Here is an 18,939-nt window from a genome sequence, read left to right on the forward strand (position 1 = left end):
ACGCCAAAATATGTACCAGTAAAATATTTTATTTTGATAAATCTTCATTCAGCATTTCAATCATAATTGTATCACAGCATAAGGTATCAAAAAATAAAATAAAACAATATAATTGTAATTAATAAATAATTATTCAATGATTTTTACTATATGGGATAGTCAAGATTTGCTTGAATTGATCAAAATAAAAGGATATTATTTACACACAAAACATAGGGGTGAAAATGAAGTATGAACAATTTAAAATTATGAGCATATTGTTATCAACTAAGAGTCATGCCAGATATTATCATGTTCGGTTAGAGGGGTAGAGGTGGGGATGGCTACACAATATTTTAACTACCTCTCAGAAAAAATATTTGCTATCAACTATAAATAAAATGTATCTGAATGTAATCCCAGTCTACTTGAAGAGTACCCACACAACAAACTGTATTCACACATAAAATAAAATTATATCCTCCATTCCACTGAAGTAAGAATCATGAGGAAAAATTCACTTAACAAGACCCCTTAATGCTAATGGAACATTACATATATATATATATATATATATACACACACACACACACACACACACATATAGTCAAACCTGTCCTTGCGGCCACCTGTACTCGGTGGTCACATGCCTTAAGCGGCTACTTTTTTTCTTCCCAAATGATTTATAATGTAAATGCACCTGTAATAAGTGGTCACCTGTCTAATGCTGCCAGCGACCACCTAAACTGGATCCCAAATCGCTAAAATACCTGTATTAAGTGGCCACAGTAAAGTTTTACTATTATATAAAAGAGAGATTTTAACAACAGCGATAAGATGCAGCAAATAACCGGTCTTCAGGAATTCAGTCCCGACATCTCTATTGTGTATCAATTAAGAAAGTATGACTCTGAAATGCATCTAATTGCCTCTGGGCAGGCTACTCTTGACAGTTGTAGATTCACTTACTATGACAATACACCGCATGAAGTAGGAATTATATAATTGGAAAAAATTTGTTGAGAACGGTTAATTTAATACATTCCAGTTGCATTTTTTTTTAAAGAGATGACATGTCAAAAGTTGATTTATAGTCAATTATGAAGCACACATCTGTTAATTAGAAGTGCATACGATAAAACAAGAAACAACAACAAACTCTATGTGGCAACCTGTAATCAGCGGCCACCTGTCTTAAGCGGCCAATTTTATCTACTCTCTTGTGTGACCGCTTAAGACAGGTTTGTACACACACACACACACACACACACACACACACACACACACACACAAACACATTCTGACGGTGTGCTGGGATGTTGTGTAACAATACATTCCTTTTATATCTTGTTACCTAATAAATGATAAAAGAATGAGTAGGCCTAAACTGTAATTTATTTTCAAAGATGTTCACCATTTTTATGGTCAATTGACATAGCGGTCCGAAGGTGTTGTACTTTGTAGTTAGTTGTGGCTGTGGTTACCAAGCATATACATTGGCTCAAACACATGCATATTATCCATTTTAAAAACATGTATAATGATGAGCAAAACAATGACACTAAATAGATGCATTTAAAATGAACAACCAAGAAATTATTTTTGTTGTAACAACATATATTGGCAATATCCCTGCCCCAGCATGTCGTTCGTACACTCGTAAAAATGTCAATAAATACTGCTGTTCACTTTCTAAACAGCATTTATCTAAATCGGCACTCTGTAAAAACCATCACTTTGTATAACTGAAACTGTAAACACATTTTATGAATAATGATACTCCATGGATCCATTTCACAATCCACTATATGTGGTGTTCGAGAGGTTTAACATGTTGCTTAAACTTCGGGTCAAAGTGTTATACGATTCCTACAGAACTAGGCTTTACACATCAACAAGTTGTAACATTTAATTTTTTTAAATTAGGAAAAATAAATCTAGCAATTTTAATAAGCTTATTTTTTGATGACATTTGCAGTTTATATTAAACTGATTTCAGTCTGTGTTCACTCCATTTCTATTTCATTTCTCAACAGATGTCTGTATTGCATAGGTGAAATACTGAAATGCATATTTAAACTATATGTTGGACTTTTCAATAGATTTACACAAATATTTTACTTAAGTTTTTCTTAATCATTTAGTGTTTAGTAACCTTTATTTTCAAAGAATCTTATTCTTTACTGTACTAGATTGTATTATATAGTAACATTCTATAGGATTGCACAGAGTTAATTTCCTTCCTGTAATGCTTGTTTCTTTTCTTCCTCCTCTTTTAAAGAGTCTTGGGCTGTTGTCCAGTGATGTAACCGTACAGCAACTTGAACCTCGAGAGGGGGTGGAGGTATCTCTGGCACTTCGTCTTCAGTTGGGGGAATAATCGACTTGCGTTTTTTGTCTACTTTCTTGTCAGGCTCTTTGCCTTTAGGTGCGCCTTTGAAATAAACAGGAGAAAAAAACATCCATCAAGAAGGAATAACTTTTAAGGCAGAGAACAAAGTTCATTACAATCATCATCATCATTACCATCATCATCGTCAATCATAATCATTGCCATAATCATCATCATTACCATCATCATCATCATCATCATTACCATCATCGTCAGTCATAATCATTACCATCATCATTATTACCATCATCATCATCATCATTACCATCATCATCATCATCATCATCATCATCATCAACACTGCAATAATTGACAGTAAATTCTAATGTGAAATTTTAAAATACCTTTTGCATCTTTTCTTTTGGGGGATAATGGTTCTTTCTTCTTGCCATCTTTATCCTTCTTTTCATTCTGCAACAAATAATTCCATCTGACCATGAAAAACATTTACTTTTACCTTTTATTCATTCAGATTTACAATTAGAAAACATCACTGAACCAAAAGTTCAACATGAAATTAGTCATTTAGAACATACATTTTTCAACCTCAAATTGTTTTCAACTAATATAACTTTATCTTGATGTATGTAATATTTTAGGGGACATCTTAGTGAGTCTAATTACTCTAATAAATTTACAGAAGAACTTAATATTTGAAAAATATTTTTTTTAAATCCTCCGATCATGATTGTTGACGTCATTGTTTATGACGCTTTCACCAAGTTTATTTTCACTTTCACTCAATGATGGGTAATCCCAACTGTCATCTTTTTCAAAGTCTGTATCATCACTTATTTTTGATTATATCTTCAGCTTTCATTAAATATGAACACCAGTCAAAATAATACACTGAATGTGTTCAATTGTTCTTTTTCTACTATGTTCTAGCATTATCAGAACGAAGATAGATAACTCTTGTGAATGTTGACAGCTATGTTTATGGAGACCAGTCGAGAATGGGTTTTTATGTTAGTTTTGCGTGTATTTACAACAGTTGAAAATGGGAGTGAATGAGTTAACCAATATGTATAACATTAATAAAATAAAATACATTTTCATATATTCTGTCTCCATAGATATTTGCAGGAATGGGTTTTTTTTGGGGGGTGAGGAGGAAACTAGCTTAAAAACAAGATAAAACAAAGTAGGATCATCATCATCATCATCATCATTATCATCATCATCACCATCATTATCATCATCATCACATCGTCATCATCCATCATCATATCAATCATTACCATCATCATCAACATCAACAGTTACCTTCTTCCCTGGCTCAGGACTGTCTCTGCTTGCAATAGTGGACGCCGTCTCGGCTGAACCATGAATGTAGTTCTTCTCGTATTCAAATTCTCCCTCAAGGAAATCCTCCAGCGGCATGTGAAAACTGGCCAACAGCTTTATCTGAGGTGGAGTTCGCCTCAGTTTCAACTCGGGTTCACCTTTCTTCTTTTTCTTCTTGTCATCCTTTTTACCTCCCTGCGTTTAACCAGTAATATACAAATGTATCATCATGGATTTCACGGACAAATGAGATATATCTATCTTTGAAAAATTAAGACGTCATCTCCTCTTTGTATTAACTTTTAACTAAAACAGACTGGTGCCAACAAATGGCAGTGGGGGTTTCATATGACCATATGTTCAGTGACATCCTAGTTATAAATGAAATGTATGCATTATACATATTTTACAAGCAATTATACTGTTTGCAAACAAGTTGTGGGCAAATTTATAAATCACTTAACTTCATTTTGTGGTGAAATCATGAATAATTACAGTATCTAAACAAATTGTTGGATTACTTTTTCTATAGCCTATTTCAATTTCTTATATTTAACAAATATAAATAATTTAATTGTAAGTTGATATATATTTAATCATTAAATACATTATACTCAGTACTACAAAGTGAATTAAAAATGTCTTTTAAAAGTCAAGAAACAGACTTTTTCTTTTAGATTATAACTATAAGAAGGTAATTCCTCATCACTCATAATAAAACCTTAGCATCTTTCACTTTTTTTTCTGGTGTCTTGGTCCTAGCTCCCTTCCGTGACCCAGCATTACTCGCGTTATCAGACTCTTCTTCTTCCAGGGGGTAACACAAAATCTACAACAATCATACATGTAAGGGTAACAGCTAAAGGGAAAAACACAAAACTACAGGAGTTACCAATCTAGACCTACTACAGACAGAGGAAGAAGGATGTATATATGTGATAATATCAAGAAATTGGTTTTCCACTTCGATGTGTAATCATTTAATCTAACAACTAAAATGAAACACTTTGTAATGTAGTGTATATGCAAATGTATTATGTGATAACTGTTCTAAAATGTTATGACAAATACATGGAATTAGCTGTCTTAGTTCATAACTGATAAGGACTAATTTCCAGCTCACAGTCAGCATACGAATGTACCGTAGGCCTACTGATACCTAGCAAACTGATCAACAAGCAATAACCATGCTACATAAAATGTATTTAATGTGTTTCATAACTTTTGTTTCTTTAATTAAAAAAATCCTTTAGTAATATCTTCTTAAGTTGTTCAAAAATATATTTACATTTTATTTATTTACAACCTAGCTAGAGTGAATATCACTATTCTAAGCAAAACACTGTAAGTTACAACCAGAAATATTGTAAAATGTTTTAAGAAGATGGTGTACCTTTAAATATTGGTACAGCTCTATTTTGATATCATCACATATACAATATAACAGTATGTACATAACAAACTCAAATTCGCCATAACAGTAGGGTGGGATTGGAATATGTGGCTGGGTGGATAAACACATGGACAGATTATATAAAAAAAGACACACTAGGTTTTGTGGAAAGAGTTACAAACACAAAGTCTAACCATATGTATGCAAAGAGTGAACTTAAAGAATTAATTTTTTAAAAAAGACTTGTTAAACAATTCTCAACAACAGAATGAATAATGGAAAACAAGAACAAAAGAAAAAAACATCCATCAGAGCAAAAGAGAAAGAAGAAAGTGGAAGTCATGTGACCAGAAATGGATACCCTTGAAGACTGCAGTCATTTAACTGGGTTCTGGTATCTTTGGACCAGTCACCGAGATGAAGGAGGAGAAGGTGTTTGGACAGAAAAAACACTAATGCCAGAGGCCAAATTAATAATATAGAAATAAAAATAATTTACAATAACAATAACAGCAAATTACTAAAACAAACTAAGGCAGGAATGTAAAATAATAATGCTACTCCAGATCAACATTTTACAAAAAAACAAAACCAAATCCAAGATATTGCATTTGCTGAAAAAACAACTGAAAACATTTCAGAATGAAATGACAATAAAGATTGTACCACTTGCTCGAGAACTTTGAACTTCATCCCTTGCTTAAAGAAATTCCTCAGAGCAAGAAGATTATCGCGGAACAGTGTTGTCGACCACTTCAGTTCCACTTCCTCTGCCCAAGTACATGCCGCCGACCTGATTGGAGCAACATTCACCTTTGACAGGTCTTCATCCATCTCAACCTTGCGTGCACTACTTTCAGTCTGAAGAACATCATCATCTAGCTGTAATGAAGGTATCCCTGCAAACAGAAAGAGAAACAAATGTAGTAGAAGTATCGATGTAAAACAGAAAGAAAGAAAAAATGTAATTGAAGTATTGCTATGAAAAAAGAAACAAGGAAATGTGATGTAGGGATCGCTGTAAAACAAATAATAATCTGTATTGAAGGTATAACTAATAAAAGATAAATCACAAAACTGCAAGTGCCGGTAGCAATATTTCTGTAAAATACAACAGTAAAAAAAATGCAATAGAGGTATTACATGCACAAAACAAACAAATAATGAAAGAGAGAAAGCAAGAGGGAGAAAGAAAGAAAAAAGAAAGAAAGCAAAATAAAAATAAAATAACATAACAGGGCTTCTAGAATTTTTATAAAATCCACTAGTCATGGGATCAGTGATTTTAAACAATTACTAGCCAAGATTAACAATTCACTAGACCTACGTACTTTACTTTAAGTTAATACAATTTTACTAACTAATAGTAATAATCAGATATGTCACTAACATTGGGGGATTGGGGTGGGGGCAGGATATTCATATTTACAAACTAGACTTAACTGCAACATTTGACCTTTTTTTTTCACTAGCCATCGGGCATGGCAATATTAGTTATTTATTAGCCCACCATTGACTATTACCATCCATGGGAGTGGGGCTACCATAATCTAGAAGCCCTGAAAATAAATCAAACAGACAAACAGCATCCACATAACACAAATCTAACCCGACCAACTGGATGAAATGGAAATGTTTTGTTTAACGACGCACTCAACACATTTTATTTACGGTTATATGGCATCAGACATATGATGATTAAGAACCACACAGATATCGAGAAGAAACACGCTGTCGCCACTTCATGAGCTACTCTTTTCGATTAGCAGCGAGGGATCTTTTATATGCACCATCCCACAGACAGGATAGCACATACCACGGCCGTTGATATACCAGGCATGATGCACTGGCTGGAATGAGAAATAGCCTAATGGGCCCACCAATGAGGATCGATCCCAGACCGCCTGCGCCACTGAGCTACGTCCTACCTCCCAAAAAAGAAGAAAAGTGGATGAATGAAAACTGTACCTAAGTCTGTGTCCTGAATGTTTTCCACAGTCTTCATATCAGCTTTGCTGTTGAAGGCAACATTTTTCTCCAACTGACTGCTCCCTGTTTCCTCCGAGTGAGATTCAGCCACCTCCCTCTGCAAAATAGTATCAATGTTAGAAGTCAAAACTTACATGGAAAAGAATAAATGACATTAAGATAATGTTCAAAAGAATCAACAAACTTACACGGAGAAGAATAAATAACATTCAAATAGTGTTTAAATGAATCAACATTTTCAAATGGTATGGAATTATGAAACAGTCTTCTGCTATTTAAAGATTTCTATAAACTATAACGCAATTTGGGTGTTTTTTTCAGGTTGTGATTAGTATTAAGAGTTAAAATTTGTTTTGTTAAGCACTATCAAGTCAATACGGGATCTTTTATATACATGTTTCCATACAAAGCCTCTGAAGTAAAAGTAATAGAGTAAATAAAATAAATAAAGTTTGTTTTATTTAACGACGCCGCTAGAGCACATTGATTTTTTATCTTATCATCGGCTATTGGACGTCAAACATATGGTCATTCTGACACTGTTTTTAGAGGAAACCCGCTGTTGCCACATAGGCTACTCTTTTTACGACAGGCAGCAAGGGATCTTTTATTTGCGCTTCCCACAGGCAGGATAGCACAAACCAAGGCCTTTGTTGAACCAGTTATGGATCACTGGTCGGTGCAAGTGGTTTACACCTACCCATTGAGCCTTGCGGAGCACTCACTCGGGGTTTGGAGTCGGTATCTCGATTAAAAATCCCATGCCTCGACTGGGATCCGAACCCAGTACCTACCAGCCTGTAGACCGATGGCCTAACCACGACGCCGGTAGTAATAGAGTACTACTGGTTAAGATGAAAAAACCCCAACAGTCCACTAAGGGAGATTGTTCCTACAGCCCAACACACTTGAGATGACACTTTATCACCAAGCTACATCCCACCCCATACACCAGACAACAGAGGACAATATAAAAAAAACATCTTAGATACTGTAAACCGTGAAAAAAATGCGTGCGTATAAATTTCGCGTCGTTCGCGTCCAACCTTATGTCGTGAAATTAATACGCACGCACTATTTTCCAGTTTGAAGTGTGCTTAAAGTGTTGTCTCGATTTTCTAGTAAACCATAAAGGAAAACACAAACAAAATACAGTCATAATTCAATTTATTATAAAAAGATTCACTCAACAGCCTATACACGAGCTCTCCTTGATAGTGACTAATCGTTAATTGTTTTATGTAACTTCAATCGATGGCGATTAATCGTTTATTGTTTTATCTACCAAAGAGTGTTAACAGTTAACAACTGAAGCTGTGAGTTGTGATTCTAATACAGGTGAGGTGGGTAGGGCCAAATCCCCTCTATAGACTCTGTACCAGGCACAATTGCTTGATGTAGGATAACAGAATATTGATTTACAGACAGTAACTTTATAACAATTACAGTGAGCTGTCTTTATCCACTTTTTTTTTGAGCTGTCAATGGTCGTTCGCGAAATTTACACGTAGCGAACATGCGCTAAGGTATACATTCGCGGAAAAAACACGTCACAATATTAATACGGTTTACAGTAATTGGATGTCGGTTCATGTGAATTTTACCTAATAGTATATAATCCATCATGAAATGTCCCGTAATTTTGAATACTTCAATTTTACTTGATCTTAATGTTTCAAGACAATTAAGAAGAAGTAATGATAATAAATACAGATTTGACTGTATATAATTATTAATTCATATTGTCTTTTCATACACACACAAAATAAAAATGTAATTATTGAAAAATCAATGTTTATCAGTTAACAGATGTATTAATCATCATAACATGCTAGTATCTTTATAATGTCACATTTGACCAAGAAGAAGCACCATGAGGTCAAATCAACTCATTAACAACTCAATAGGATGGGAGTTAATCCATGCTTTACGTGGTAGAGAGGGGTGGGTTTGCTTACTTACTGATGAGAGTCCAATTCATTAAACATGATGAAATTGGAGGTGGGGCTTATATTCAACCCCTGCAATTAACAAAATGTCTATGGCAAAAGAAACATAACGTGGACAAAAATGTAATATAGTCCACAGCAAAAAATACAAAAGAAAAGTGCTGTGAAGAATTAAAACTCCATGGCAATATCCATGGCATTTCTGATTGCCATGGGCAATTGCATGGGTTTGTAACAGAAAAATCAACCTCCACTGAGGGGATTTGAACCACAGACTCTCAGTGCGAGAGTCCAGCGCTCTACCAACTGAGCTAATAGGGAAATTCCCACTAGCTACTGGCAGTAGGAGCACTTTATACCAACACTACTACAGGTTGATATTGAAACATGGGCTTGTTCCCAGTTTATGGGAAAACAGTTCATTACCTCGGTGATTTCTCCAACATGTTTTCGCTCAGTGTCCCCAAGTGTTGATGGAACGTTGCTGCCTTGGAGTGGGATTGTACAAACCTCCAGCTTACTCTCACTGTCTTCCAGAAACATGAACTGCACGAAGAACGTGCGCTCTATTATTGGATATTCTAGCTGATCCTCTGGGTTCTGAAGTAACAGGCAAGTGATGGGTTAAATAAAAATGCATATCTTTTGACTAGAACAAGTAATAATGATAGTAATAATAATAATTGTAATTCAGAATGCTAGAAATTTAAGGAGAATAAGACCATCACTTCTGATAAATCTTGAAAGGTTTTTGAGAAAAACCACACTCGACAAAAAGTGCTTGCCTGATGCATGGTTGGTCTAGGATCGATCCCTATCAGTGGACCCATTGGGCTATTCTTGTTCCAGTCAATGCACCACAATTAGTATATCAAAGTGGTATGTTCTATTTTGTCTGTGGGATGGTACATATAAAAAAATCCCTTGCTACTAATGAAAAAATGTAGCAGGTTTCCTAATTTTATAAGACTATATCAGAATTCCCAAATGTCTGACATCCAATAGCCGATAATTCATAAATCAATGTGCTCAAGTGGTGTTTCTAAAAGGATATTTTATAAATATTTGAACAAGTTTAAAAATAATTTTTAAATTCCCAATTTATTAAAAAAAAAACCCACATATCTCAAACTATATCATTTTGTAAAACAAAACATTGTATGCTTTATACAAAAGGACTAATACTGGAATATGAATGATAAAAGAAGAGAAAACATCATCCTTTCATTAATATTACTCATAAAATATTACTTGGTTTCCTACACAGGGGCGGGATGTAGCCCAGTGGTAAAGCACTCGCTTGATGCGCAGTCGGTTTGGGATTGATACCCGTCGGTGGGCCCATTGGGCTAATTCTCGTTCCAGCCAGTGCACCAAGACTAGTATATCAAAGGCGGTGGTATGTGCTATCCTGTCTGTGGGAAAGTGCATATAAAAGATCCCTTGCTGCATTAGAAAAAAAATGTAGCGGGTTTCCTTCGATAACTATATGTCAAAATTACCAAATGTTTGACATCCAATAGCCGATGATTAATGAATCAATATGCTCTAGTGGTGTCGTTAAACAAAACAAACCAATTTTTTTTGTTTTCTACATTACAAAAATTAAATATAACATTTACTTTATATTACATACACGTTATAAACTTATAATGTCTTCAAAATATTTCCTTTTTTTCCAAACCATGTTTAAACAGGCAGTAGAACAATGTTTTAGATGTTTATATATATTTTGATGAAAATAAAGGCCAAAATGCATTTAAAATCAGATACAGAATTATTTTAAACAAAAACCTTAATTTCCTCAGGCATTGGTAACCCTTTCAATGTCGAAACTTCAAGGATAATTTTTGCTTCATCAAGAATGTATTCTGAAATAAATTAAATGATGAGATGTTTTGGCTTACTTGTGAAGATAATTTCTGCCTGAATAATATTTAATACTATTATTGCATTCAAATAAATAAACTGAAGCATATTTTGTATTATTTTATCTACAAATATTTGCATGGTAGCTTAATAGCTGAAAATGTCATCATTACAAATATGAAGAAGAAACAACATAATTAAACTATCATCTTCTATGTAATATAATAAATAATGCCATTTTAATATTTTATAACATATAAATTTACAGGGATGAAAGAAATACCACTATTACGGTTTTGGCCACACATAATTTTTATTAAAAAAATATTGAATACCATTTTAATGTATCATACTGAAATAAGAACAAAACAATGAGGAAGAAATATTGGCTAAAACAATGTAACTATTAGTTTAGTGTTATCAGAAACAAATTCTTTTCAACATTGTTCCATTCAAATTTTTATAATATTACGCTGACCATTAAGTTTCTAAAACTTGTTATATTCATGTTCCATGTGTACAGCTTTTAGCATGGAATGGGCACAAAAAGCAAAAGTAGATGTGTAAAGATATGATTCTGAGGTGAGACTTATAAAAGAAGGATATTGTAAGGTGATGATTCAGGGCTCCCCAACCCTGACATGACTTATTTTCTGGGGATAATAAAGAATTTGAAAAAAAAAAAATGAAAAAAAAAAGATTCTGTGGTTATCAACAACTTTGTTTTTATATAAGCAGTGCAGTTCACTGAAGCCATTCCTCATTTGTACCAAAAAACCATACTCATGGAAAATGGCTCTTAATTAATAAATAAAATACTTACCTTTTCGTCGAGCCAGTCCCTTAAAATGATGCTTCTCATCAGCGGATATACTGATGTCATCTAAAATACTCAACTTTCGCATCACATCAATGATGTATCCTCGGTACCCAGGTATCAGCTACAAACAAAAGCAATAGGGCATTTCTAAATTAAAAGGGTACTTGTTTGTATTTGTTTTCTGGGATAAACATTTGTTCCCCAACCCCCACATTCATTAGTTATAGCCCTCTTAAAACAATTTGAAAGAGATGTAGATCAATTAATAATAGCTGTAAAACAGGTATAATAATACAAGCCTTCAAAATAACTGGTTTGGTTTTAAAGCATGACCTGTAGTTTGCTCATGCACACAAAGTAAAGTAAAGTTTATTTAACGACGCCACTAGAGTACATTGATTTTTTTATCTTATCATCGGCTATTGGACGTCAAACATATAGTCATTTTGACACTGTTTTTTAGAGGAAACCCGCTGTCGCCAAATAGGCTACTCTTTTACGACAGGCAGCAAGGGATCTTTTATTTGCACTTCCCACTGGCAGGATAGCACAAACCATGGCCTTTGTTGAACCAGTTATGGATCACTGGTCGGTGCAAGTGGTTTACACCTACTCATTGAGCCTTGCGGAGCACTCACTCAGGGTTTGGAGTCAGTATCTGGATTAAAAATCCCACGCCTCGACTGGGATCTGAACCCAGTACCTACCTGCCTGTAGACTGATGGCATAACCACGATCCCACCGAGGCCGATGCTCATGCACGCATGATGAATACCATATACAGCATACAGAATCAATCTACTCTTGGTGAAAATGAGCAAAAACAACTTTAAAAAACAACAACACTGAAGTAAAGAATTGTTTTCCCAAATATAACCAGGAATAATCCCTTTTCTAAGCCCATCCTCTTGAACACACCACCAGATAATATGAAACCACTCACTGAAAGTGGGTTGCCTTGCAGTATAAGATTTCTGAGTTTAGGCAGAGATGACAGTTTCCTGACACAGTTGACGAGATCACTGAGGTTGTTGTGACTTAGATCAAGAGACAGGAGGTTCGGCCTGAAATAAAGCAAAAGTTTTCACTTTAACAAGTTTTACTGTCAATTTATATTAAATAATCGAAAGATGCATTTCGTTGTAATCTCTCTATTTTTGTGTTATGTTATGAAAAAAACTGCCATCTACACAATAATGGCTACTTTTATATTTTAAATAAATCTAATGTGATTGTGTTAAATGTGCTCACAAGTCTTGCATTTTCAACTTTTTATTTAAAATGAGGTCATTTTATTCCACACCAACCAATGACTGGTATATCCAAAGTTATGGAATATATACATTCCTGCTCATGGGAAAGTGTATATAAAAGAACCCCTGTTGCTATTTGGTAAGTGTAGTCTATGTAGCAGCAATCAGGTTTCTTCTAACACTATCTCGATAAAGTGTTAAAAGAACCAATTTCCCTCCGTTATGGCAAAAAAGACTGTATGTGATAATTCAATACAAAATGAGTTACTGTATGAGTTGTGATATTTTAAAACAAGCATCAATATAATACAACCAGATACCAGACAAATATCTTCCTCAAACATTACTGAGAAACCAAATCATTCAACAGCTTAATAAAGCCTCTACCAAATGGATAAAAGTCACAAAAAGTGATTTTCTCAAAATTGTTACTTCTTCAATATTCAGAACAACTTGACAAACCAGTTACACTTTATTATCTTGATGTTAAAGGACAAAACAGCCTGACATAACAGTGGGTCAAACTAAAGATGGTAGTTTTTGGTGAAAATTATATATGTATCATGAGACCATGTCTCGACCTTGAAGTATCCCTGGCTAATGAGATAACAGATGGTCAGATAATGATGTTTGACTATTTTTAAATTACAAAAAAATTGTTTTTCTGACAATAGATTGCTTTTGAAAGAGTAAATTATGGCTTAATTTCTCACCAATAATCTCCAGTGAGATAATCTTTGATGTAAGTGATCTTGTTGAATCCCAGACCAAGATGAGTCAAACGTGGAGGTTTCTCACACAGGGAAGAAATATCACTGATGTCATTAGCGCACAGTTCCAGTACCTAGTAAACAGACAAAATAAACATAATTCATCATAGTGATCATTACCATGAAGTATATAGATATATCTGTGTGGGTGCATGGATGGGTGTGCATAGATGGACTACACTGGTCTTAATAATTTTCTTGGTTAATATACTTTAACATAGAATATTTTATTTTATTCTGTCTATATTTAAAAAATATGGATTAAAAATCTAAAATAAATAATTTATAACTAAATCTTCAATTAATATAAAAATGAAGCTTAAACATGTTGCTATTTAATAAGTCATTGATGAAAGAAAAAAATTATGCACTCATTCAGTATAGATTTTTTGATATAGGGTGGTAACTAGCACATAGATTTATTAATCATCAGCTATTGGATGTCAAACACGTGGTCATTATGACATATGGTCTTAAATAGGAAACCTGCTACATCTGTTTTCATTAGTAGCAGGTGTCTTTTATATGCACCATCCCACAGACAGGACAGCACATACCAAGTCATGGTACACTGGCTGGAACGAGAACAACCCCAATGGGCCACCAATGGGGGTCGATCTAGGATCGCATCAAGCGAGTGCTTTACATCTGGGCTACATCCCACCCCCAGGTGAGAAATAATAAAACACATCAACATAACTTGTGTATTAACCAAAGTAGCAACTAGTACAGTACCTAGAGTAACAATCTAAAGTGATCTCAACCCTCTCTGATCAGATACTCATTTCAACCAGTGCTGCTTCTGTATAAATATTGGTCTCCTATTTCGGACATGACATTGCGCTGATTCGCATTCAAAATCTCTACCGGCCTCGGTGGCAGGCCATTGGTCTACAGGCTGGTAGGTACTGGGTTCGGATCCCAGTTGAGGCATGGGATTTTTAATCCAGATACCGACTCCAAACCCTGAGTGAGTGCTCTGCAAGGCTCAATGGGTAGGTGTAAACCACTTGCACCGACCAGTGATCCATAACTGGTTCAACAAAGGCCATGGTTTGTGCTATCCTGCCTGTGGGAAGCGCAAATAAAAGATCCCTTGCTGCTAATCGGAAGAGTAGCCCATGTAGTGGCGACAGCGGGTTTCCTCTCAAAATCTGTGTGGTCCTTAACCATATGTCTGATGCCATATAACCGTAAATAAAATGTGTTGAGTGCGTCGTTAAATAAAACATTTCTTTCTTTTTCAAAATCTCTATAAGTATACTCAAAAACTGCTTGCTTTAGTAATTATATTACTTTTTGCCTGAACCTTAACTGTTAATAGGAGAAGCCCCCACCCCCAACCCACCCTCATTAATCATATTAAATTCCAGTGGAAGAGCTGGATGCCAAGGATGGCATGCTTGAGCCTTAGGCGGATATAAAGATGTTAATATGATTTACAATCATTATTATCACTCTTGTACCTTCAGCATGGATGGCAAATTCTTAGAAGGAATGTTCTGAATGTAATTAGCACTTAATGTCAGCTCTTCTAGGTTTTGAAACTTGAGAATATTAGGATCCACTTCTGTGACCTATTAAAAGAATGCATTAATACAAATTAAAAACTACACTAGTATACAAGACGCAAATATACAGCAGTTGTAATAATAAGATTCTGTATTTTTGTTACTTGTAACTGGTATCAAACATGAATAAACAGTTAAATGAACTGTCAGGTTAGAGTGAAATTATAGTATTGTAAGCAACTGTTGTGCAACACTAAAAGTGATTAAAGAATCTTTGACATTGTTAAATATTATAGACCTACCATAAAATGTCAATGTGTGTGTGTGTAGGAGGGGGAACAATCCTTTTTCATGGAGGTCAAAGTAAAAATTAAAACCTTTAATCAAAATAAAACCAGTTTATATCACATAATTATACAGAATTGCATAACATCTCTTTAGAGATGATGATTTTCTGTGATCATAAAAAGAATCACATTATAAACAATTTGTCTTTCTTGTTTTCAACAAATGTACCCCAACACAGGATATCCTGTATCCATGCCTGTCATTACAATTTACAAAGCCTGTCCTTACCAGCAAAAGATTAGTTTAACGCTATTGTCTATTTTTTCAATTTGACTCACATTTTTATCTAATATTCTGATTGTTCTAAAATGATTGAGTATAAAATTGTCATCTATTAGCCATGGAGATTTGACAGCAATTTCTCTAAGTTGTTTCGCCTCCTCACTCCAGCTGTAATCTAAGTGCCATGGAGAAAACTTTGAAGTGACATATTCTTGAAGACTCTCTGTCTTAACATGCTGAACAACATAATCTGAAAAATATAACCAAAGTAAACTACACGTAACTATAAAAGCTGCAGTTTCAAGAATACTTCTATTATTTAACCGTGTGATCAATCACCCTTTGCTGCATTAGGAAAAATGAAGCTGGTTTCTTCTGGTGACTACATATCAGAATTACCAAATGTTTGACATCCAATAGCCAGTGATTAATTAATTAGTGGTGTTGTTAAACAAAACAAACTTTAATCGCCCTTTGCAGACCCAATGTTTGTTTGTTTTAGCCCATCCCAATCAGTGCCCCATGTCTGGTATATAGATTATGCTGTGTACAGTGTACATTCCCATCATACAATGCCATGACTTTTGCGAACTCTTCATACCCATACCGATACCAATTCCTGTCTATGGTAGTACATATAACAAATCCCTCGCTGCTATTTAGTAGAAATAGCATCCATGTTGACAGTGGGTTTCAAGGGGACTGTCATACCATAAGATTCAATCAGTTTTCATACAATGCCATGACCTTGTAGTTGATACATATACAAGCACAAGTGATATTGCATTGTTTATACAGTGAAACCTCTATAAACCAGACACCCATGGGACCATGTAAAAAGTCTGATGTTATGGGGTATCCAGTTTAGAGGATCTGTTCTGTACTGGTGTTTAAAAAGCGACTGTGAAAAACATCTGATTTTGAGGGAATTCCAGTTTACAGTGGGGTTTGACTGTACTATGTGTTAATGGAATTTGGTTGATGTAGTACTGTAAATCATAAAATATTAGCACTCGTAAAATTGACAATTCAGTGACATAAAACCTTTTCTTGCCCATTGGACAGGGTTATCCAGCTTTTGCACGGTGCTAGAAAAATCTGTCTGATCCTAGGGCTAGACGATTTCTACATACGTGTGACGTCATAACTCATGTTTTACAACGATTAACGTCATAACTCATGGTTTTCAAAATTCTGTTTGCCATTTCACGTTGTATCATTGTTTTAAAAATACTTACAGAAATTAATATTTTCAACTTTATATTTATTGTTAAGTTGTTGCATTTTCATGTCATTGCATAAGCTGGACTATATTTTTCAGTGTATGATTAAATGAGTTTCATTATTTGTAGGTAAAATGTTTACGAATCATTCAACAATAAACAAACTGTAAGTAGCTTATAAAATTAATGTTTTGTTACTGTAATTAAATGGGCAAGAAAAAGAATTAATCACCATTGTGAGGTATACATACGGCAATTCCAACCCTCGGGACAAAATGTGTTTGTAAAGGCCTTGGTAAACCTTGACCCTCACAAAAATAATTTTGTCCCTCAGGTTGGAATTGCCGTATCTATACCTCACAACAGTTATAGATTCTATTAAGCTTGGTAGTCATATCAAAAACTAAAAACAAAAAAAGCAAAAGTTGTAGGTAGGACCAGCTGACATAATATTTTTAACCAATTTTGCATCTTACGGGCAACTTACATTTAGTAGAAAATTGCAGGAGTGTGCATTCTAACTAACTATTAGCTTTTGCTGTCCTTTTAAATCAATAGCATGTAACCTTTGTTGTGTGCTCAGTTAAGCACCAGGAATTTAGTCACACAAAACGTTTTTGGATCAGTATGTTGTACGTCTCTTTAAATTTAGTGTCATAAAATATTATGGCCTCGCTAAATTTTTATGCTCCCTAACATTTCATGATTTAAAGTATTAATAGTGGCTGAAAAATAGAGCTAAACATGTTGAGATGTTTTTACACAATGTGTCATCAAAGAGACAAAGGAAAATATCAAAGGCTGGACAAACCTAACATTATGTGCTTTTTGCAAGATATCAAAAAAATATATAATAGTAAATATTAAGGTAATGATAGAGTTTATGTTCTAAGATAAGAATGGAGGAAATAGTCATACAAACCCTGGTGTGTTACAGAAAACTCGTATCTTGTTGGGTCATTAGGTGGCTTAAATGATTTCTTCCTGACCTGTGGAATGCCATTGACCTTAGTGACTTTAACTGCCTTAGTGACCCTATCCTTAGGGGTTTTTCCTGATTCTCTCTGAAAGATTGCAATAAATCACACATTAAAAGTTATAATTATCTTTTAAAATGTCACACAATTTTTTTTTTTTTATCTTCAGCAACAGGCAACATTATATTTTTTAATTACTGGCAAACAAATAAATAGTATCTACTAGTCATAAGTCATATGGGGTTTGACTGTTTTTGTCTTAAATTAAAAGGTTTGACATGGTTTAATATACCAGATGCGTGTGCAAAGGGTTTTGGTTTTTTTTTGGATTGGGGGGGGGGGGGGGGGGGCTGGGGGGGCAGAATCCCCATTCTCAGTTGTTTTTTTTTTTTTTTTTGCAGGTCAGGATTTAAAAATAAAATTAAATAAAAAATTTAAAATATAAAATTACAAAAAAAGGCAATCAGTACATTGACAGCAATTTCATTCAATCATAGTTTTGCTTGGAATAAGTAAACATTTGCTCTGTCGAACTTTGTGTTCAAATGACTAAACTTTACGTCTTTAGTCTAATTTCTCTCAAGGGACATATCAGCTTCCCCACTCGCTCCCACACCAAATTATTACCCAGCTGCCTATTCCACATGGGAATTCTTTTAAACATAACGTTTTCAGTTGATTCTCAAATGCAGAAAAGGCAGGATATTGTTCCACGGCAGTCATTGTATAAAATGCGTTCAAAGCATCATTGTTTTGACAACACATCCACCATTTTGACGCCAAAACAGACACTTCCGCTGTTAGGGAAGATGAAAAAGCATTATGTCTATATAAAACGAAATAATGAATTGAATTAAAAGAAAATAAATTGAAAAGTTATGTTTATCATGTAATATAAGTAAACATAGAAATTACACTATAACATTTAATTTATTTATTATAGTTGTTATTTACTTT

General features: G+C 34.3%; 1 protein-coding gene across 2 annotated transcripts; it reads right to left on the reverse strand.

Annotated features, from left to right (window-relative positions):
* Positions 1 to 1,232: 1,232 nt before the first annotated feature.
* LOC121368349 (leucine-rich repeat-containing protein 43-like) lies at positions 1,233 to 18,772 on the reverse strand. Of its 2 annotated transcripts, none has more exons than XM_041493041.1 (15): positions 18,610 to 18,772; positions 17,928 to 18,069; positions 15,839 to 16,032; positions 15,168 to 15,278; positions 13,645 to 13,775; positions 12,622 to 12,742; positions 11,682 to 11,799; positions 10,784 to 10,860; positions 9,416 to 9,589; positions 7,020 to 7,137; positions 5,718 to 5,950; positions 4,395 to 4,487; positions 3,638 to 3,853; positions 2,716 to 2,782; positions 1,233 to 2,413 (listed from the first exon to the last, which is right to left on the reverse strand). In XM_041493041.1, the coding sequence occupies exons 1-15, from the start codon at positions 18,745 to 18,747 to the stop codon at positions 2,211 to 2,213; spliced, it is 2,136 nt and encodes a 711-aa protein (XP_041348975.1). In that variant the 5' UTR covers positions 18,748 to 18,772; the 3' UTR covers positions 1,233 to 2,210. The 2 variants fall into 2 exon arrangements, with proteins under 2 accessions (XP_041348975.1, XP_041348974.1); XM_041493040.1 differs by having other exon boundaries at positions 4,380 to 4,487.
* Positions 18,773 to 18,939: the final 167 nt, after the last annotated feature.

The sequence above is a fragment of the Gigantopelta aegis genome, chromosome 3 (genome assembly GCF_016097555.1).
Source record: "Gigantopelta aegis isolate Gae_Host chromosome 3, Gae_host_genome, whole genome shotgun sequence".
In the NCBI taxonomy this organism is placed as follows: domain Eukaryota; kingdom Metazoa; phylum Mollusca; class Gastropoda; order Neomphalida; family Peltospiridae; genus Gigantopelta; species Gigantopelta aegis.